This window comes from Hemiscyllium ocellatum, chromosome 34 (assembly GCF_020745735.1).
Source record: "Hemiscyllium ocellatum isolate sHemOce1 chromosome 34, sHemOce1.pat.X.cur, whole genome shotgun sequence".
Taxonomy (NCBI): Eukaryota; Metazoa; Chordata; class Chondrichthyes; order Orectolobiformes; family Hemiscylliidae; genus Hemiscyllium; species Hemiscyllium ocellatum.
In genome coordinates this window covers 32,316,503-32,339,247 of record NC_083434.1, presented here as the reverse complement: position 1 = coordinate 32,339,247, position 22,745 = coordinate 32,316,503, and the positions used below count along the sequence as shown (strand labels likewise).

The following is a 22,745-nucleotide window of genomic DNA, read 5'->3' as shown; positions in this document are numbered from 1 at the left end:
ACAGTCAGCATGACTTTGTGAGGGGTAGGTCATGACTCACAAACCTTACTGAATTCTTTGAGGGTGTGACAAAACACACTGATGAAGGTAGAACAGTGGATGTGGTGTACGTGGGTTTTAGCAAGGTGTTTGATAAGGCTCCCCATGGTAGGATCATTCAGAAAGTAAGGAGACATGGGATACAGGGAAACCTGGCTGTCTGAATGCAGAATTGACTGGCCCATAGAAGAAAAAGGATGGTGGTAGATGGAAAGTTTTCAGCCTGGAGCTTGGTGACCAATGGTATTCCACAGGAATTGCTTCTGGGACTTCTGCTCTTTGTGATTTTTATAAATGACTTGGATAAGAAAGTGGAAGGGTGGGTTAGTAAGTTTGCCAGTGACACAAAGGTTGGTGGAATGGTAGATTGTGTGGAGAGCTGTTGTAGGTTGCAACAGGACATTGACAGGATGCAGAACTGGGCTGATAAGTGGCAGATGGAGTTCAACCTGGACAAGTGTGAAGTGATTAATTTTAGAAAGTCAAATTTGAATGCAGATTACAGGGTGAAAGGCAGGATTTTTGGCAGTGTGGAGGAACAGAAGAATCTTGGGGTCCACGTCCATCGATCCCTCAAAGTTACCAACCAGGTTGATAGGGTTGTCAAGAAAGCATAGTGTGTTGGCTTTCATTATCAGGGGGATTGAGTTTAAGAGCTGTGAGGTTATGCTGCAGCTCTATAGAGCTTTCGTTCGACCACACTTGGAGCAGTGTGTTCAGTTCTGGTCGCCTCATTATAAGAAAGATGTGGAAGCTTTAGAGAGGGTGCAGATGAGATTAACCAGGATGCTGACTGGACTGGAGGGCATATTTTACAAAGAAAGGTTGAGGGAGCTAGGCCTTTTCTATTTGGAACGAAAAAGAATGAGAGGTACCTTGATAGAGTTGCACAAGATGATGAGAGGTATAGGTAGGTGGATGGCCAGAGACGTTTTTCCATCCCGGAAATAGCTAGCACATAATTTCAAGGTAATTGGAGGAAGGTTTAGGGGAGATGTCTGAGGTAGGATCTTTAAATAGAGTGATGGGTGTGTTGAATGCACTGCCAGCAATGGTAGTACAGTTAGATACATTAGGGACATAAGCAACTTTTGAATAGGCACATGGAACTTAGTACAATGAAGGGCATGTTGGTTAGTCTGTTCTTGGAGTAGGATAAAAATTGGCACAATATCGAAGGCTGAAGGGCCCGTACTGTACTATGTTCTATATGGTACAGTTCCACAAGTGTATTTGTAATACTCGTGACATATGATGTTAGAATTTTGCTTATATTAAAAACAATTTCCTCCCCAAACAGTGCTCAGTCATTAACATTGCAAATCACAACTATTTATGGTATTCAATTAATTATTTAATTTTTTATTCTTTCCTCCTTCAAAATAATTTTCTACTAACTATTTAATTAATTGATATTGAGGCAGTAACGAGGACACCACACAAAATTACTAGGATGTTACCTGGTTTATAGAGATGGAAACATTAGAAAAAGCTGAACATTTCTGGCTGTTTTCATAATTCTCACTGGCATCGTTTCGCATTCATCTCTTCAACCATCCAGATCTCTTGCACACCTTCAAATCTGAAACCACCCCTGAACTATACTTTCCCTGAATTTGTCCTTTTGCATGTTCCCACCCCCTTTATTCCATTGTTGGCAGCATGAGGAGACATTGATTGAATCCTTCGCGTGTGAAGGTAGTAGGTGTATATTTAAGAGGAAATTCAGAAGGGCAAAAAGGTTAAGGAGAATCCAAAGGGATTTTATGAGTATATTAAGGACAAAAGGGTAATTAGGGAGAGAATAGCACCCCTTAAAGATCAGCGAGGCAGCCTGTGTGTGGAACTGCAGGAGATGGGGTAGATACCAAACGAGTATTTTGTATCAGTGTTTACTGTGGAGAAGCACATAGAACATATTGAATATGGGGAAATAGATGGTGACATCTTGAAAAGTGCCCATATTAAAGAGATGGTGGTGCTGGATATCTTGAAACACAGAACAGCGGATAAATCCCCAGGACCTGATCAGGTCAGAGCACTGAGTATAAGAATTGGGAGGTCATGTTGTGGCTGTACAGGACATTAATTAGGCCAGTTTTGGAATATTGCGAGCGATTCTGGTCTCCTTTCTATGGGAAGGATGTTGTGAAACTTGAAAGTGTTCAGTAAAGATTTACAAGGATGTTGCCAGGTTTGGAGGTTTTGAACTATAGGGAGAGGAACTATAGGGAGAGGCTGAATAGGCTGAGGCTGTTTTCCCTGGATCGTCGGAGGCTGAGGGGTAATCTTATAAAGGTTTACAAAATTATGAGGGACATAGATAGAATAAATCACCAAGGTCTTTTCCCTGGGGTGGGGGAGTCCAGAACTAGAGGGCAAAGGTTTAGGGTGAGAGGGGAAAGATATAAAAGGGGCCTAAGGGGCAACTTATTCATACAGAGGGTGGTGCGAGTATGGATTGAGCTGCTAGAGGAGGTGGTGGAGGCTAGTACAATTACAGCATTTAAAAGACATCTGGATGTGTATATGAATAGGAAGGATTTAGAGGGATATAGGTCAAATGCTGGCAGGTGGGACTAGATTGGGTTGGGATATCTGCCGAGTTGGATTAAAGAGTCCGTTTCCGTGCTGAATATCTCTATGACAATATAACATCAACTGTTCAGGCCCCCTCAAATTCCCTCCCTTAAATCCTCTGCCTCCTTTCCCTCTTCCAATAACCACCTCAAAACCCATCCTGACCAAGGTTTCTGGTCACTTTTGAGACTTTGAGTGCAGAGATGATTAAACTTCAACTACTACATTCGTCTTTATTATTGAAAGCTATGATTCCAACCAGTGGAGAACTAGCTCTCCTGATTCTCAATGGATTTTGTTAGGGCTCCTTGATGCTACATTTGGTCACATGCTGTTTTTACACTGAGGCAGTCACCCTCACTTTCACACTTGAGTTCAGCTCATTGACCATGTTTGGACCAACGTTGTAATATCTCCACAGATGCTGCCTGATCTACTGAATACTTCCACCATCTTCTGTATTAAACTTAAAATTACTATTTAGTCTATGGATAGACCAGTTCATTCCACTGTACAGATAACTTACCTGCTCGATCATATAATATGTGAGACCTTTGGAGTCCTTCTTTTATGTGCATTTCCTTAATTAAAATCTTCTTTGCCAGAGTATTTTTCTGTGCAAAATCATTCTGGGGTTTTTTTGCTTCAGCAACTTTTGCTTGAATCGCAAGATGAAGTCCATTTAATGCAGCCCTTGCGTCACCATCACATAGGTAGGCAATGCTTCGTATTGCTTCTGGTTCAATTGAAATGTGAAGCCTAGAATTTAAAAAGAATTAGAACTGAAGACACCCGATCCTCTTTTCAGTTTGTTAAACCCCCCCAGTATTTCTCCCCCCACAAATGGATGAGGAACCAAGCTCTTGATTACTATCCAAGTGACTGCTGATGGAAAGTGTATATATGTAAGCGCTGAATGAAAACAGAAGCAGATTCAGCAGCATCACTGTGCCAATGATAAAGTATCTGTCAACAGTTGCTGTTTGAGGCATAGTACAAGAGGACTGCTGCTCCTTCTCAGATCTCAGAGCTAGTCTGCATCTTCAGGAAAGGAGAAGAGCAGCTGTCATTGTTTTAAAGTGTCAAGTATAAACTGTCAAATGCAGCTACATTCAAAGTGAAATGGTGTTAATCAAATAAATGTCATTGAAGGGACTTATGATAGTCTCTAAAAGCTTAATGATGTGACAGTGAAGGTAGGTACGTCAAATCAGTACAAAATTGAGACAAAGTAATTCGGTACACAACAGCTAATACTTTACTGTGCAAGCTGCAATGCTGCTGTAAACAAAAAAAAAGTTCTACACTTGTCTCTTAACACTTGTCTTCAGAACATAAAAAAGTTATTTGAATTTTTCTGAAAATGCAATTTAAATTCCAAATGAAATGTTTATATGAAACTGTAAATTAATTTAAAAACCCATCATTTAGAATTACCCAATTAATAAAAGGAACACCATTTTGTTTTTTTAAACTTTATTTTCTTTATGTAAAAGGATTATGTAATAGACACCACTTTTTATTGTACGCACTGAAACTTCAATCGAAGGAGCATGTTGTTTCATTGAATCAGCAAGGAAATGTGCTGGTGTGAAGACTGAATTTATAGTGAAACACTACATTTAATTTTTAAAATAATAATCTATAGGTGCTGCATTTATTTTCCCTAGATATCCTATATGTGGACCATTTTGATATTTTAGATGAGAGAATAAAATGTCACTTTAGTCTCCGAAATGGAAAGAAATGCTCTTAAATGGCATGTAATATGACTTTCGGATAGCCTTATTTATCTATTAAGTTGTGCCTGAATTCATAATTTGTTGGAGTGAGGATTATTATCCTTCCCATTCACAGGTATCAATCTGCTTAGGTAATGACAATCATAGGAAGATAGATAATAGGGTAAATAGGTTTAATCATTTTTTGCTTGATTTTATGGGAGATAAAAATCAAACACCAAATCTGGTTTCCAAATCTACTTAGAAAGGAAAAAAAAAATCCACAGATGAACCAATATCCCCACCTGTGACAGTGTTGCATAATGTCAGCACACAGATCGGAGTTGAAACTTCAACTAAACACAACAGGCTTAATGGGAAAATGGTTTATTAATTTAGGTCAATGCTTAAACTCCTTCAAAAGAATGTTGTTAAAAATTCTAATGCAATTTCAATAGAATGAGATGTGAAATTGACTGTAGCTGTACTGAAGTGGAAGTATTTTGGAATTACTTCCACATGTATTGAATAAAATTTCAGTGTTTGCAGTAACTCCTATATTGTGCAATTCCTGGATAACCTAGAGGTTATTTATGATGGATATCAGCGGAAATTAGAGGACACAGGAGCTTAATAAATTAATTCTGCACCTGTTATATTTACACCATCAAAACTGGCCATCTAAATGAAGCTCCAAACAATATACAAGAGCTCTCGATCTTTACATTATCTGACTGCTTCAGATACTAGATGGGTTTGTTGTGACGATGTTGACAGAGGAGGAGAACCCACTCTTTCTGGTAGCCTTTTGGACTTTTTTTCATGTGCCAGGTATGTTTCGCTCCTGTCCTGTTTGCGAGGCAGCAGCATTCATTTGACCATTTCCATATAGTTCCAACAGCAAACTTCATCCTCTTTCACTTAAAGGTGGCATGAGGTCGCTTTGATATTCCTGATGCCGCTTCACCATCGTCACCCCCTTACCCAAATCTGGGAATATCAGGTTACTGGACCAGCTGCTACCTCTGGTTGAGCTCTATTCTGCTCTGTGGGACTTGATTGGCTAGGACCTGCTGGAAGTGTACATCAGTATGCTTCTGGCAGGTACTATGAATGAATCCATGAGGAAAAGCATCATCACCCTCATCTACAAGTGGAAGGGGGAGACGGAGGAAATCAGAAATTGGAGACCAATCTCACTATTGAATGCGGATTACAAAATTTTGTCAAAGGTCATCGCCAACCGGGTCAGGTCTGCTCTGGGATCGGTGATCCACCCTGATCAAACTTGTGCTGTACCGGGCAGGAAGATCACTGAGAGTCTCGCACTCCTCAGGGATACGATTGCCTACGTGCAGAACAGGGGGTTGGACACCTGCCTCATTAGCCTGGACCAGGAGAAAGCCTTTGACAGGACATCACATAAGTATATGAGAGATGTTCTCTCCAACATGTGCTTTGGGGAGGGAATCTGCAATTGGATCAGATCGCTCTACATCAATCAATGGCTGGGAATCAGACAGCTTCCCAGTCAGATCTGGAGTCAGGCAGGACTGCCCTCTCTCTCCTGCCTTGTTTATGTACTGCATAGAGCCATTTTCTGAGTCCATCAGGAAGGATGCGAGCCTGGCAGCGGGGGCCTACAGGTTAAGGCCTCCCTGTACCTGGATGATGTCGCCATTTTCCGATTGGATCCGCTGTCCGTGCACACACACATGTGCATATTCCACCAGTTCGAATGAGCTCGGGGCTGAAAATGTGTTGCTAGAAAAGCGCAGCAGGTCAGGCAGCATCCAAAGAACAGGAGATTCGACGTTTTGGGCATAAGCCCTTCTTCTGCCCGAAACATCGAATCTCCTGTTCCTTGGATGCTGCCTGACCTGCTGCGCTTTTCCAGCAACACATTTTCAGCTCTGATCTCCAGCATCTGCAGACCTCACTTTCTCCTTGAATGAGCTCGGGGGCCAAGGTAAACCGAGGCAAGAGTGAGGCCATGCTCTTCAGGAACAGTGCCGACCAATCCTTCATTCCCTTCACCATAAGGACTGACCACCTGAAGGCGTTGGGTATTTGGTTCGGAGGGGCTGGGGCGTGCGCCATGTCTTGGGAGGAGCGTATCAGGAAAGTGAAGCAGAAACTGGGCAGATGGAAGCTACAGTCGCTCTCCATCGTGGGTAAAAACCTGGTCATCAGGCATGAGGCACTGTCAGTGTTGTTATATGTGACACAGGTCTGGCCTATTCCCAGAACCTGTGCCATCGCAGTCACCTGGGCCATCTTCCATTTTATACGGAGATCAAAGATGGACCAAGTCCAAAGGGACTCGACGCATAAAGATCTGGGCAACGGGGGAAAAAACACACCCAATGTCATCCTTACCCTGATGGCCACCTTTGTGTGTGGCTGTATCAAGCTGTGCGTGGATCCCCAGTACGCAAACACCAAGTGTCACTACATATTGAGGGTCTACCTGTCTCTGGTGTTGCGAAGGATGGGCCTGGCTTTGCTGCCGCGGAATGCTCCAAGCAGTTGGACCATTCCATATCACCTGTCCTTCATGGAGAAATTTATAAAGAAAAACACCTTTGACCACAAGTCCATCAGGAAGTGGTCAGCACGTAGTGTCCTTGAGACCATTTGGGAAAAGGAGAGGGCAGATCCTGTTGAGCAGTTCCCGGGGCAGACTGTCAAAGTCATTTGGCAGAATGCCTCATAGCTAGAACTTTCCAACAAGCACCAAGACATGGCTTGGCTGGTGATGAGAAGGGCTCTGCCTGTGAGATCCTTTATGAACACCCAGACTCTCTGCCGCACTACATGCTGCCCTCGAAGCGGCTGTGGAGGGGACGAGACTGTCACACACCTTCTTCTGGAATGTGCCTACACAAAGGAAATCTGGAGAGAAATACAGTGGTGTTTGTCGAGGTTTGTCCCGAGCAGCTCCGTGACGCGGGACTCTGTGCTCTACAGTCTGTTCCCCAGGACGCTCACTGAGACGAACATCAACTGTGCCTGGAGGATCATCAACTCGGTCAAAGATGCTCTTTGGTCAGTCTGAAACCTGTTGACCTTCCAGCTGAAGGAACTGACCCCGACTGAGTGTTGTGGATTGGCACATTCCAAGGTCCAGGCCTACGTGTTGAGGGACGCGCTGAAGCTTGGGGCAACTGCTGCCAAGGCACAGTGGGGAAAGACCACCTTGTAACATTTGCCTGCCAAAGAAGAACAGGGGGCCTACTCAGTAAGTGGACTCCGCTGAAGCCTTAGCTAAATATATGGATGATAAATGTACAGACCTGTATATACGAATGATTAATTCCGATCACTGTATGTAAAGAAAGGCAAGGTGCGCCTATGAATGGCACCACCAATTGTACAGATCATCAAAATATTTTATGAATAAAGTATATTTTTGAAATTAAAAAAAAAAATCAGGTTTAACCTGGCTCGAAGTCTTCTCCCCATCAGCAACTCTGCTTGAGCTAACCATGTAGTTACATGAGGGGTGGTCTTATAATCAAATAGAAACCAGGACAGTTTTGTTTCAAGCAAAGCTCTAGGCTGTTTCTTTAAGCCTGCCTTCAACGTTTGGACTACTCTTTCCACCACACCATTGGACAACGTTTGGTATGGAGCTGTCTGAACTTGCCAGATACTATTTGACTTCAGGTAATACTCAAAGGCACTGCTGGTAAATGATGTCCCATTGTCCGTGACCAATACGTCCAACAGTCTATGTATTGCAAATGATTTGTGCAGCTTTTCAATCGTCATCCCGGAATTTGACGAATGAACTCTTTGTACACGTAACCACTTTGAACAGGCATTCACAATGACCAGGAATACTGAGCCCATGAAAGGACCATCATAGCTGATGTGTAACTGAGTCCAGGGTTTACCCGGCTATTCCCATAAAAGTGGAGGAGCTACTGACGGTAATTTTGACCCTGTTGGCACTTTGGGCACTGCCCCGCTAATCTATGTAGCCGTCCAAACCTAGCCACTGGACATACTCTCTTGCCAACAGTTTCATTTTGGAAACCCCTGGATGACTCTTGTGGAGATTAGCTAGTATCTGGTGGTGACAATCACCCTTGCTCCCCATAACAACATGCCATCCTCGATGGTGATCTGGTCTCGCTGAGTCCTGAAAGGTTTTAATTCAGGTTGTGATGGTCCTTTTGCTTCCCCCTATCATCGCCAGCTGTTTCAGTTTGTCAGGACAAGATATTTTTGTATCCACAGTTGGATAATGTCAGCGATGACCGCAAAGCTATTCAGAAAGATTAAAACCTGAACAGAGAGGCACAAACAGTGGTGTATCGCTCAGTGGGAGGTGGCTCAAGGCATCCATATTTGTTATTTGGCTTCCTTTTCAGTGTTCCAACTTGTAATTGTATTCACTGAGAATAAGGGCCCACCATTGAATTTGACCTGAAGCTACTGGCAGCACTGCTCTGTCCTCTTTAACTAGCCCTAGCAGAGGTTTATGACCAGTTATTATTACAAATTTACATCTGTAAAAGGTGTTGGTGGAAACTTTTCATACAAAAGATGATTGTCAAACCTTCCTTCGTTATCTGGGTGTATCTTTTGTCAGCATCAGGCAAAGTTTGGGAAGCATACACTATCAGGGGTTCCTCTGCATTGGGCCGCCAATGAGCCAACACTACCCTGATACCATATGGGGAGGCATCGCATGTCAGCACATCTCCCTTGGGCTCATAGTGGGCCAACACCTCAGACGTTGATAGCTGCTTTTTCACTTCCCCAAAGGCTACTTTTTGTCTATTGTGACCATTTCCAAGGCTGACCCTTTTTCAACAGCAGTTGTAAGGGTGCCAAGATGGAGACCAGGTTACATATGGATCCTCTGTAATAATTCACCAACCCAAGACCTAAGCTCCATTACGGACATGGGAGCTAGCATACTTTTGATCCCCCTCACTTCATCTTCCAATGGATGCAACTTGTCGACTCTAGCCCATGTAGGTCACTTGAGATGTATGGAACACACATTTCTCTCATCTAAGGCATGTACCCACCAGGGAGAAATGTTTAAGCACAATGTCCAAGTTCTCAAGATACACTTTATTGGTCTTCCTGGTTATTAGCATGTCATTCAGATAAATAGCATCTTGGGCTAGACCTTGTAAAACGTTCTCCATCGTCCGCTGGAAAAGGGTGCAAGTTGATGATACCCCAAGTGGCAGTCTTGTATATTAGTACAAACCCGCCTGGTATTAATTGTGGCATACTTCTGGAACTCCTCATCAAGTCGCAATTGCAGGTAGGCAGGGCTCATCTCCAGCTTTGTGAAGTATAGCACCCACCCCAGTTTTCCATATAAGTGCTCTGTGCAAGGGATTTGGTAGTTATCCAGCTGTGAGCATCAGTTTACAGTTTGCTTAAAATCCCCACAAAGGCAACACCACCAGTCAGGCTTCATAAATTGGTATGACCGGTGCTGCCCATTCCACAAATGGTACTGGTTTGGTATTCCTTTGCTTTCCAGCCTCTTGATTTCAGCCTCCACATTTGAATACAAGGCAAGTGGCACTATGTGGGCTTTGCAGAATCCCTGAGTTACTTCCTGGTCAACATGTAAGGTGGCCTTGGCACCTTTGAAAGTACCCAGACGTTCCTGAAAAAGTCCAGATATTGAATTAGGACTGCACTCAGGCAGCCATTTTCTATATGAAAAATGTTGAGCCAATCAAGTTGAATCTTTCTCAACCAATTTCATCCCATAAACCTTGGGCCGCAAACCTTTTACTACAATAAGTGGTAACTGAACCAATTGCCTCTCATCAGTGACCGGAACTGAAGTCAAACCCGCACTCTGTAACAGTTTCCCAATATAGATTGTCAGTCTGAGCAAGGTCTTGCACAAACTTGTGCAATCAGAGTGAACCTTGTTAAAGACTGGTTCTGCAATTACTGATACAGCTGCGCCGGTATCAACCTCCATTAGAACTGGGTGATCATTCAACCAAGATATCTATTTTGACTGATTCTGATGTGGATGTTGATAAGCAGTTTAACTGTCCCACACCACCTGTACGTGAACATCCCAAGGTGTGCACTCTCCTGGATACCGGCCTATGAGTTCTCTTACTCAAGTGTGACCTCATAGGACCTGGAAAAAATAAAGCATTATTTCCATATTCTGGGCCCAGTCTTTGACAGCAGGATCAAACGAGTCAACCTTCCAAAACAAAGGCATGTCAGAAATGCTTACTCCCAACTCGAAGATGACTGTGGCGAGTGAATATTCTTCAGGTGCACACTGTTTCTCTTGTCACCACTGAAACAACACCATGGAGGCCAGTATCCCATCACTAAGTCACCCTTCATTTACACAAGTTTAGTACATGGACTCTGACTAGCTAACTCAGAGCTAGTCCCAAGAGTAATCCCGGAGACTCCTGTTTACATTTTCTTTTCTTTTTGTCCACCAGGAACACACTGACTGTGGCACTAGCCAGCTCAGAGTCAGTGACCTAAACTAAGACGACTCTAAATCTCCTGGTTTTTTTTTGAAGAAACAAACACAAACTATAAAGAAAGCAAACAAAAAAAGGAAACAAATATCTTCCCTAAACAAGGGGGGAAAAAGACAAAGAAACTCTTCTCCTCTGTACCAGTAGGAGCACACTGTAGCACCAACCAGCAGAGTCAGTTCCCTACACTGAAGAGACTCTAAATCTCCTGGTTATACATTTTTTTCTTTTACTCCCACACTACTGCCTAACTGCGGTAGTGTTTATATTTTCCCCAGCACCCATGTGATGTGTGCGCAGGTGTGAGACAGTGGGAAACTCCTCTTTACTTATGTCAGCCAGGACTCCCTAATTGGGGCCATTAACCTGAGCCAATCAGGGAATTCGTATTCAGTGAATTCTATGAGAACAACCTGGTTCCAATCAGGACCAAGAACTTAGAGTCATAGACACATATAGCACGGAAACAGAACCTTCGATCCAACCCATCCATGCCGATCAGATATCCCAACCCAATCTAGTCCCACCTGCCAGCACCTGGCCCATATCCCTCCAAATCCTTCCTATTCATATACCCATCCAGATGCCTTTTAAATCTTGCAACTAGCCTCCACCACTTCCTCTGGCAGCTCATTCCATATACGTACTATCCTCTGAGTGAAAAAGGTGCCCCTTAGGTCTCTTTTATATCTTTCCCCTCTCACCTTAAACCTATGCCCTCTAGTTCTGGACTCCCCCCACCCCAGGGAAAACACTTTGTCTATTTATCTTATCCATGTCCCTCAAGATTTTATAAACCTCTATAAGGTCACCCCTCAGCCTCTGACGCTCCAAGGAAAACAGCCCCAGCCTATTCAACCTTTCCCTATAGCTCAACTCCTCCATCCCTGGCAACATTCTTGTAAACCTTTTCTGAATCCTTTCAAGTTTCACACCATCCTTCCCATAGGAAGGAGACCAGAATCACTCGCAATATTCCAAAACTGACCTAATCAATGTCCTGTACAGCCACGTGACCTCCCAACTCTCAACCGCTTCCCTTTCTATTTCATTGATTCCAATGTGTACAAAGACCTCCTGCTGGCCCCTCCCCCTTGAGAACATTCTGCACCCTTTCTGAGACATGCTTCATCCTGGTACCAGGGAAGCAACACATCATTTTGATTTTTCGCTGCTGGCCACAGAAAAGTTTGTCTGTACCTCTGACTAGAGAATCCCCTAACGCAATCGATCTCTTGGTACCCGACATATCTCTCATTACATTAGCCAGTCTCAATACCAGAAACTTGGCTGTTCGTGCTACATTCCCCTGAGAATCAATCATCCCCTACATTTTCCAAAACAGCATACTTTTAAAATGGGGATAGCCGCAGAAGACTCCTGCACTACCTAAACTTCTATTCCTGATGAAGAGCCTGCTCCTCGGATGCTGCCTGATCTGTTGTGCTTTTCCAGCACCACTCTAGACTCCTGCATTATCTGCCTACCTCTCTTACCTTTCCTGGAGTTAAACCAACTTTGTGACTGTATTTGAGACCTTCCCCATTTCCTATAACTGCCATCCATCACACCCTTTGTTCTTGTAAATCCTTCACTGCCTCTCCAACCGATCCATTCAATCTGATAGGATTCGTAACCAGCGGCATTTATTGCAGGTATAAATCCTCAGTAACCTGTCTCGCTGAAACTGCTCTCAACATTTGCAAGTTGAAACTCATTCGATTATTACCTGGACAAAGTACTTTTAAGATGATACCCTGCAAGAGTATTTTTCAAACATGGAGGTTATTACTTTTCAAGAAGAGTAGCTGGTTATATCTACACATTTTAAACTTATTGTCAATAATCTTTGATTGAGCTAGCTTTTTGTCTTTTCAATAGAACGGTGTTTGTTTTGGTTCCCTTATGGCACCTAGCTGATTGGTTTCTAAAACTGAGCTAAATACCAGCTGATATGTAAATAAGCGACAATATCACCTTCCTTTTAAATTCGAACTTTGTTGTGGTCAGTAGCTATGCGAAGTGAGATAAAGTAATCAATTCACCCTATCTTAAATTCCCCATTTCTGACTATAAGGGACACACATTAGTTTTGACTAATCTTTTTCTCCTTGCATATCTCTCAAAATTTTTAGTTAGTTCTTATGTTCTCTGCAAACTCATTCTTGTATTTAATTTTCCCCTCCTTAATCAATCAATTGCTCTGTCCTCCTTTGCTGACTTCTAAAATGCTCACAATCCTGAAGTCTATTGTTTCTTCTTGCTTTCTTCGTGGCATCTGACACTATCATTAACTTCCCTCATAAGCCATTGTTTGGCCACTTATCTTTGCACTCTGGCACCAGACATGAATAAACAATTTTTGTAGTTCATCCATTCACTTTTGAATGTCTGCCATTCACCATCCATTGTCATTCCTTTCAGTAATATTTCCCAGTCCAAAATAGCCAACTGACCACCCTGGGTCTCAGAATCAACCATCTCTCTCTCTCCATCCTGATGAAGAATTTTATCATATTATGGTAGCTAACCCCAGGGGGTCTCTTACAACGACATCACCCATTATTCCTTTGTCATTTTGTCATACTCATTCAAGGATGCCCTGTTCTCTGGTTAGTTCCTCAACATATTGGTCCAGAAAACCATCCTGTATACACTTTAGGAATTCCTCCTCTATGGTATTGTGGATAATTTGATTTCCGCATTCTATACTCGGATTAAAGTCACCCATAATTACACATGTTCCTTTACCACATGCATCTCTGACTTACTACTTAATGGCATTCGCAACATCACTGCTACAGTTTGGCAGTCTATATACCACCCACAGTAATGTTTTTTTGCCCCTTGGTATTTCTTAATTCTGAGATTCTATATTGGCTGAGCTAATGTCTTCCCTCAATATTGTTTATAACTTTTTTAACCAGTAGTGCAACTTTGCTGCCTTCTGCTTTTTGTTTATCCAAATTACCCAATATCCCTGGATGTTCAGTCCGTAACCCTAGTAATGTTGCAGCCATAATCTGCCTCCATAATCCCAACTGTACTATGTCTATTTGCATGATTAATCATTGATCTTTATTTCAAATGGTCCATGTGTTCAAGTAAAAAATCTTAAGGCTCATCTTTTTAACACTCCTGGTCCCATCCCCACTATTTTTTTTTAACTGTGGCCTTGTGAGAATCTGGCCTTTGACTCCTCTGCCTAACAATTCCCTTATTCCCCTTTCTGCCTTTTGTTAGTGTCCTTGATTCCACTTCCTCTGACTCCTTGAATAGGCACCCATATGCTGGAAATTTAGTTTAAACTTTCACCTTGGGCATCATTCTCGATCCTGCCCAGGTATAACCCGACCAGCTTGTTCTGGCCCCATCTCCCCCAGAAATGGAGCCAATACCCCAGGAATTTAAAGTGCTTCTGCTGACACCATCTCTTTAGCCACTTGTCATCTGTTTACGGGTCTGGGTGGGTTACTCTCAGGAGGGTTGGTGAGGACTCGCTGGGCCAAAGGGCCTATTTCCACACTGTAGGGATTCTATGATTCGATCCTATTTCTAATCTGACCAGCATGTGGCATTGGCTGTAATCATGAGACGACTATTTTTGAAGTCCTCCTTTTCAACTTGCTTCCTGACTCCCCATGTTCTGCTTATCGGACCTCATCCCTTTTTGTTGTATTGACACATGATACAACAACATGTATCAATATATGTTGTTGATACCAATATATATCACAACCACTGACTGCTCAATCACCGCCTCTAGGATGCCCTGTAGCCACTGAGAGACATCGTTGACCCAAGCATCAGGAAGACAACGTACTATCCTGGACACTCATTAGGTATTTCTGTGTCTGTCGTCTATTGCCCTTAGAGTTGAATTCCCCATGAATATTGCATTTCCACACTTTCTGCTTTTTCCTTGTGGTGCTACAAATTTTGACATAGTTATTTTCCTTGGAGAGGGCATTCCCCTCACCCAAAGCAGCTCTGGTTTGCAGGGAAATGACCACTGGAGATTGTTGCACTGCCTGCCTCATCCTCTTACTCTAACTGGTGGTCAACCATTCCCTTTCTGCCTGTGGGTCTTGGCCTACTGTGCGACTATCTTTGTTTATGCGCTATCCAGAGTTCTCTCAGCTTTGCAGATATGCTACAGTGTCACCTTGTGACGCTGCATTTTGGAGACCTTTCAGGAGGTTTCAGGATCTGCAGCTAGCGACAGAGCCTGTCACATGCTATCTGAGGCACTGGAAATATGCCTAGTTTCCCACATGGTTTAGGAGCAAAAACTGCCTGACTTACCTCTTTAAATTTAACATTTTAGAAGAGGGGACACTTCTCACTTCACTTACTATCCAGTTATAGATTGAGCATTGTGGCAGCATGCAGCTCTGCCTGATCTCAGTTCAGTTGATGCTTGAGACTTTCAGTAATGCCTCCAGAATTTATTGTTTCCATCCTTCTTAGTACCTTCTTGTTCGCCATCCTCACAGCTTCATCCCCTCAAATGTTGCCACCAATTCCTATCACACTAGTCCCTGATGACCTGCTCTTGGGTCCGAAGTGGAGTTAAAATTCCATTCCTGGTGTTTATATTTCTTCATTGTCTTAACCCTTACCTACATTCAAAACCTCCACCAACATTACAAACTCTTTCATACTGCCCATTGGCTTGATTCTACCTCTTGTATCTACCTCAGTATTGGTGGCCATACATTGGGCCACCTAATTTTTGATTTATCACTCCAAACTCTTCAAATTTCCATCTTTAAGAATCTTCTTAAAACCCATCTTTAACCATTTTATTATCTCCTTATTTGGCTTTCCGATTTTCTTATACCTCTCTGATGTGTAACGAAAGTTTCATGCTAAAAGTTTGCAGTTGATATGATCGTTGTTCACAGTCTTCTCAAATCGATACCATTAGCGAGTTTTGAGAAGATTTGTAGCTCACGTTGAGGTTCTGGATATAAATTTGCTCACTTGAGCTGGAAGGTCCATTTGCAGACGTTTCATCAACATACTTAGGTAACACTATCTGTGAGTCTCCGGTGAAGCATTGTGTTATGTCTCACTTTCTATTTGTGTGTTTAGGTTTCCTTGGGTTGATGATGCCACTACCTGTGTTAGTGATGTCATTTTTTGTTTTATTTCCTCAGAGGGTGATAGATGGTGTCCAAAGCGTTGTGTTTGTTGATAGAGTTCCAGTTGGAATGCCATGCTCCTAGGAATTCTTGTATCTGTTTGGTTTGTCCGAGGGTGGATGTGTTGTCCCAGTCAAAATGGTGACCTTCCTCATTTGTACGTAAGGATAATAGTGATACTGGGTCATGTCTTTTTGTGGCTAGTTTCTGTTCATGTATTCTGATGGCTAGTTTTCTGCCTGTTTGTCCAATGTAGTGTTTGCAAGGTATTTTGTAAAGTACATTTGCTTTGCTTGTTGTCTGTATAGAGTATTTTAAGTTCATTGGCTGCTGTTTTAGTGTGTTGGTGGGTTTGTGAGTTACCATGATGCCAGGAGGTCGGAGTAATCTGGCAGTCATTTCCAAGATGACTTTGATGCAGCGGAAGTGGCTAGGATTTCTGGGCGTGTTTAGTCTGCTTGTTTGGGTTTGTTGCTGAAAAATCAGTAGATCCTGCTCATTGGGTACCTGTTCTTTTTGAATATGCTCTTTTGGTGATGTTCCTCTGTTCTTCGTAGTTCCTCTGTGCTGCAGTGTGTGGTGGCTCATTGAAAAATAACGTTCTAATGCAGCTTTGTTTGTGGGTGTTGGGATGATTGCTTCTGTAGTTCAGTTTTTGGTCCGTATGTGTTGGTTTCCTGTAGATGCTGGTTTGAAGTTCCCCAATGACTGTTCGCTCTACTGTGACATCTAGGAATGGCAGTTAGTTGTTGTTTTACTCCTCTTTTGTGAATTTTTTTGCCAGTAAGAATATTTGTGATGGTCTTGAAGTTTCCTCTAAGTTGTTTCGTTTAGTGATCGCAAAGATGTTATCCACATAGCGGACCCAAAGTTTGGGTTGGATAGTCGACAGAGCTGTTTGTTCAAGTCTCTGCATTACTGCCTCTGCAAAGAACCCTGATGTCGGAGATGCCACAGGTGTTCAGTTGGTTTGTCTATAGGTTTTGTTATTGAAAGTGAAGTGGGTGGTAAGGCATAGATCCACTAGCTTGATGATGTCCTTGCAGATGAAGTTGGTGGTGCTTGGTCCATGTGTCTTTGATTCTTCAAAACAGCATCTACAGGAAAACAACACATATGGACCAAAAACTGATCTACAGAAGCAATCATCCCAACAACCACAATGAAGCTGCATTAGAACATATTTCAACGAGCCACCGCACACTGCAGCATAGAGGAACTATGAAGAGCAGAGGAAAATCACCTAGACAGCATATTCAAAAAGAACAGGTACCCAAGGAAAAGTCCGATGTTTCAGCAACAAACCCAAACAAGCAGACAAAATGTGCTCAGAAACCTGAGCCACTCTCCCCTACATCAAAGGCATCTCGGAAATGACTGCCAGATTTCTCAGACCTCTTGGCACGACCCTACACACACAAGCAAAGCAAACATCATTTAGAAAACACCTTGCAAGAACTGTAACAAACACTATATTGGACAAACAGGCAGAAAACTAGCTATCAGGATACCTGAACAGAAACTAGCCACAAAAAGACATGACCCAACATCACTAGTATCCTTACGTACAAATGAGGAAGGACACCTCTTTAGGACAACATATCCCTCCTAGGACAAGCCAAACAAAGACATGCACGAGAATTCCCAGAAGCATGGCATTCCAACTGGAACTCTATCAACAAACACATCGATTTGGACCCCATCTACCACTTTCTGAGGAAAAGGATAGGAAATGACATCACCAACTCAAGGAAACCTAAACACATAAATAGAAAGTGGGACATAACACCAGCGCTTCACCGGAAGCTCACTGATGATGTTACCCAGTATGGTGACAAAGCTCCTGAAAACTAACCTGCCAGCTCAACAAGCAAACTTACATTCAATACCATTGTCAAGAAATTGGTTAATTGGCCACTCTTTCTATTACTATTCCTGAGGTCATATTGCATGTAAGATGTCTTATGCATTTACCTATAACTAATTACGTTGAGTCTCTAACTGACAATTTGATAAGTGTTAAGCTGTAATATTATATCAAGATCTACGACTGCTTATCCCCTCACCAGCAATATTTACTGGGCTATTTCGGGAACCTCTTTTCTTAGGTTTACAATACTTTTGACATATAAACAGTTTATTTTGAAAGTGCAGGTAGTCTCATATAAAATTGGCTTTTCTTTTATGTGTGCTTTCTATTTATCACAAGTAATAACAAATTAGAAAGATAGCATGGTCTTTGAACAATACAAATTCTGACAACCCAAGACTGAGTCCTCCTGTCCCCAAAAAGGCCTATTTTGGTGGCAATGGTCATGGGATTGGGATGGGGAGGGGGGGGGGGGGGGGGGGGGGGCTTATTGACCGATTTATTATTACAGAACATCAAAAGAGTGGAACACTGCACCCTGTAAAATCAATTGTTCTCATATCAAGTGTAGGAACGGTACTTTTAAAAAGAAAAATTCATGTGATGATGGTGTTGATGGCTAGGCCAGCATTCACTGTCCATCCTACAGGGCAGTTAAGAGTTAACTATATTGCTTTGGTTCTGGAGTTACATGTAGGCCAGATCAGGTAAGGAAGGCAATTTCTTTCCCTAAAAGGGCATTAGAGAACCAGACGAGTCTTTCCTGACAGCAGACAATGGATTTATGGTTATCAATACACTCTTAATTCCAGATTTTTATGAATTCAAATTCCATTATTTGCCTTGGTGGGATTCGAACCAGGGTACCTAGAATGCCCCAGAGGTGTCTGGATTAATAGTCCAGTGATAATACCACGAGGCCATTAGCACGTGGCACAGAATAGATCAAATTTGAGTTCTCCAGCACAAAATGGTGTCCAGAAATGCACCAGGATAATGGGCCTAAGCGCATTTTACACTAGTGGAAAGCTAAAGAAATCTCACACCCTATTTCGCTAATTCGAGATATTTGACTTTTTTAAAATTAGGACCGTTAGTTATGAGGTGGTTAACCTTATGGGTTAGTTTTCATTTATTTTTCAATTAACAACTAATTTTCTTCAAACATCTTCACAAGGTCCTCACCTCCCAACAGTGAGCATGAGGTAGAAGAACAAATAGGCAAACAGATTATGAATAGATGTAAAGGCAATAGGGTAGTGGTGATGGGAGATTTTAATTTTCCCAACATTGAGTGGGACACACTTAGCGTCAGAGGTCTGGATAGAGTAGAATTTGTACAAAGCGTCCAGGAGAGTTTTCTAGAGCAGTATGTCAATACTCCGATGAGGGAAGGGGCCATCTTGGACCTGGTACTGGGGAACGTGCCAGGACAAGTGGTAGATGTTGCGGTGGGGGATTTCTTTGGGAACAGTGATCACTCTTCTGTAAGTTTTAAAACACTCGTAGATAAAGAAGAGAGTGACCCTCAGGGAAGAGTACTAAACTGTGCCAAAGCCAATTATATCAAAATTAGGTACGAGCTAGGAAATGTGGAATGGACACAGCTATTTGAAGGGAAGTCCACATTTGAGATGTGGGAGGCTTTCAAAGATAGGTTAACGGTAGTGCAGGATAGGCATGTCCCATTGAAGGCAAAGGATAGGAAGGGCAAGATTCATGAACCATGGATGACAGGAGAAATTGTGCGACTCGCCAAGAGGAAAAGGGAAGTGTACATAAGGTCTAGGCAGCTAAGAACAGAACGGACCCTGGAGGAATATGGGAAAAGTAGAACAAATCTTAAACAAGGAATCAAGTGGGAGAAAAGGGGTCATGAAATAGCTTTAGCAAGCAGAATTAAGGAAAATCCCAAAGCATTTTATTCTTATAAAAGAAGCAAGCGGGTAACTAGAGGAAGAATTGGTCCACTAAAAGACAATGAAGGAAGGCTGTGTGCTGAACCTGAAAGAATGGTGAGATTCTGAATGATTACTTTGCATCAGTGTTCACTGAGGAGAGGATCAAGCCGAATCTTGAGATTAGAGATAGAAGTTTGATTAGTCTGGATCACGTTGGAATAAGTAGGGAAGATGTGTTTGTTATGCTAGAGGTTATTAAAAGTGGACAATTCCCCAGGAGCGGATGGGATCTATCCCAGGTTGCTGAGGGAGGCGAGAGAGGAAATAGCTGGGGCCCTGACTGATATCTTTGTGGCATCCTTAAATACAGAAGAGGTGCCGGAGGACTGGAGGGTAGCTTATATTGTCTCCCTGTACAAGAAGGGTTGTAGGGATATTCCGGCTAACTACGGACCAGTGAGCCGGATGTCGGTGGTGGGGAAGTTGCTGGAGAGAGTACTAAGAGATAGGATCTATTTATATTTAGAAAAGAATGAGCTTATCAGTGATAGGTAACATGGTTTTGTGCGGGGGAGATCGTGCCTTACCAACTTGATAGAGTTCTTCGAGGAAGTGACCAAGTTGTTAGATGAAAGGGTTATTGCTGCCATATACATGGACTTTAGTAAGGCTTTTGATATGGTTCCCCATTGTAGACAAATGGAGAAATTGAAGTCACGTGGTGTGCAGGGTGTTCTAGCTAAGTGGATAAAGAACTGGTTGAGCAACAGTAGACAGAGAGTAGCAGTTGAAGGGAGTTTCTCAAAATGGAGAAAGGTGATCAGTGGTGTTCCACAGGGATCAGTGGTGAGACCGCTGTTGTTTGTAATATACATAAATGAGGGCACTGTTGGTATGATCAGCAGGTTTGCAGGTGACACAAAGATTGGTGGAGTAGCAGATAGCATAAGGCACTGTCAGAGACTACAGGAGGATATAGGTAGACTGGAGAGTTGGGCGGAAAAGTGGCGATGGCTTTCAATCCAGACAAATGTGAGGTGATGCATTTAGGCAAGTCTAATTCTAGAGCAAATTGTACAATGAATGGAAGAGCCATGGGAAAAGTTGATGGGCAGAGAGATCTGGGAGTGCAGGCCCCTTGTACCCTGAAGGTTGCTGCACAGGTGGATAGAGTGGTCCAGAAATCAGGTAAAAATAATGACTGCAGATGCTGGAAAAGTTTAGACAGTATCCGAGGAGCAGTAAAATCGATGTTTCGGGCAAAAGCTCTTCATCAGGAATACAGGCAGAGTGCCTGAATGGTGGAGAGATAAATGAGAGGAGAGTGGGGGTGGGGAGAAAGAAGCCTTCATTGGACGGGATATTGAGTATAAGAGCTGGCAAGTAGTGTTAAAATTGTACAAGACATTGGTTCTACCACATTTAGAATATTGTGTACAGTTCTGTTTGCCACATTACCAAAAGAATGTGGACGCTTTGGAGAGGGTGCAGAGACGGTTTACGAGGATGTTGCCTGGTATGGAAGGTGCTAGCTATGAAGAGAGGTTGAGTAGGTTAGGTTTATTTTCACTAGAAAAAAAGAGATTGAGGAGGGACCTGATTGAGGTTTGCAGAATCATGAAGGGTAGAGACAGGGTGGATAGAGACAAGCTTTTTCCCAGGGTGAAGGATTCAATAAACAGAGGTCATGCTTTCAAGGTGAGAGGTGGAAAGTTTAAGGGGGATACACGCGGCAAGTACTTCACACAGAGGGTGGTGGGCGTTTGGAACGCGTTGCCACCAGAGGTGGTAGAGGCAGACACGATAGATTCATTTAAGATGCGTCTGGGCAGATGCATGAGTAGGTGGGGAGCAGAGGGATACAAATGCTTAGGAAATGATCGACAGGTTTAGACAGTACATTTTGATCGGCTCAGGCTTGAAGGGCCGAAGGGCCTATTCCTGGGCTGTAATTTTTTTTTGTTCTTTATTACCAAAAGGATGTGGACGCTTTGGAGAGGGTGCAGATGTTTCCGAGGATGTTGCCTGGTATGGAAGGTGCTAACTATGAAGAAAGGTTGAGTAGGTTAGGTTTGTTTTCATTAGAAAAAAGGAGATTGAGGAGAGACCTGATTGAGGTTTGCAAAATCATGAAGGGTAGAGACAGGGTGGATACAGACAAGCTTTTTCCCAGGGTGAAGGATTCAATAACGAAAGGTCATGCATTCAAGGTGAGAGGTGGAAAGTTTAAGGGGGATATAAGTGGCAAGTACTTCACATAGAGGATGGTGGGTGTTTGGAACGCGCTGCCATCAGAGGTGGTAGAGGCAGGCATGGTAGATTCATTTAAGATGCGTCTGGATAAATGCATGAGTAGGTGCGGAATAGAGGGATACAGATGCTTAGGAATTGACCAAAAGGTTTAGACATTACATTTTGATCAGCTCAGGCTTGGAGGGTCAAAGGGTCTGTTCCTGGGCTGTAAATTTTCTTTGTTCTTTGTTTTTGAGAGCAAGAGGTTTTCACGCTTAATTGTGAAAGTTTTAAAATCAAAGTATCACGAGTAAAACATTTTATAAGTTACCAGTGGTATTGTCTGATTAGCTCTAAGCAGACAAAATCCACTGTCCTCTATTTTAAACATTAATCTATATCATGTTTAATTGGTCAATCAGTTTACTAAAACAGTAAAACAACAAGAATATTGTGGTGCTTGCTGCTGTTGTCACCAACATTAGCTTCTCGGTTCCTAAAAACTAACCTACGGAAGTTCCCAAGCTCCATTACCTACATCTCATTGACCAAAAATCATATCCAATTACAGCACTTTGCTTCGCTTGCAGTTAGCAAATTCCACTGGAAAGGAAAGCCCTTGGATCATAAACGGCAACCTTTTTAGCAGTGTAGCTGAACTCGTCATGAAGTCATACCTTTTTTGAAAAGGAGACTAAATTCACACAGTGGCATAAAAAATACGAACAGCTGTGTTCCTACAAAAGGTTCTG

At 42.7% G+C, this 22,745-nt stretch overlaps 1 protein-coding gene across 1 annotated transcript in view; it reads right to left on the bottom strand.

The window, feature by feature from the left end:
* Positions 1–22,745, bottom strand: part of wrnip1 (WRN helicase interacting protein 1) — a 72,553-nt gene that overhangs the window by 11,693 nt on the left and 38,115 nt on the right. The window contains exon 4 of the mRNA XM_060849838.1: positions 3,146–3,378. Within this exon, the coding sequence (XP_060705821.1) occupies positions 3,146–3,378 (233 nt within the window). The remainder of the gene's footprint in view (positions 1–3,145; positions 3,379–22,745) is intronic.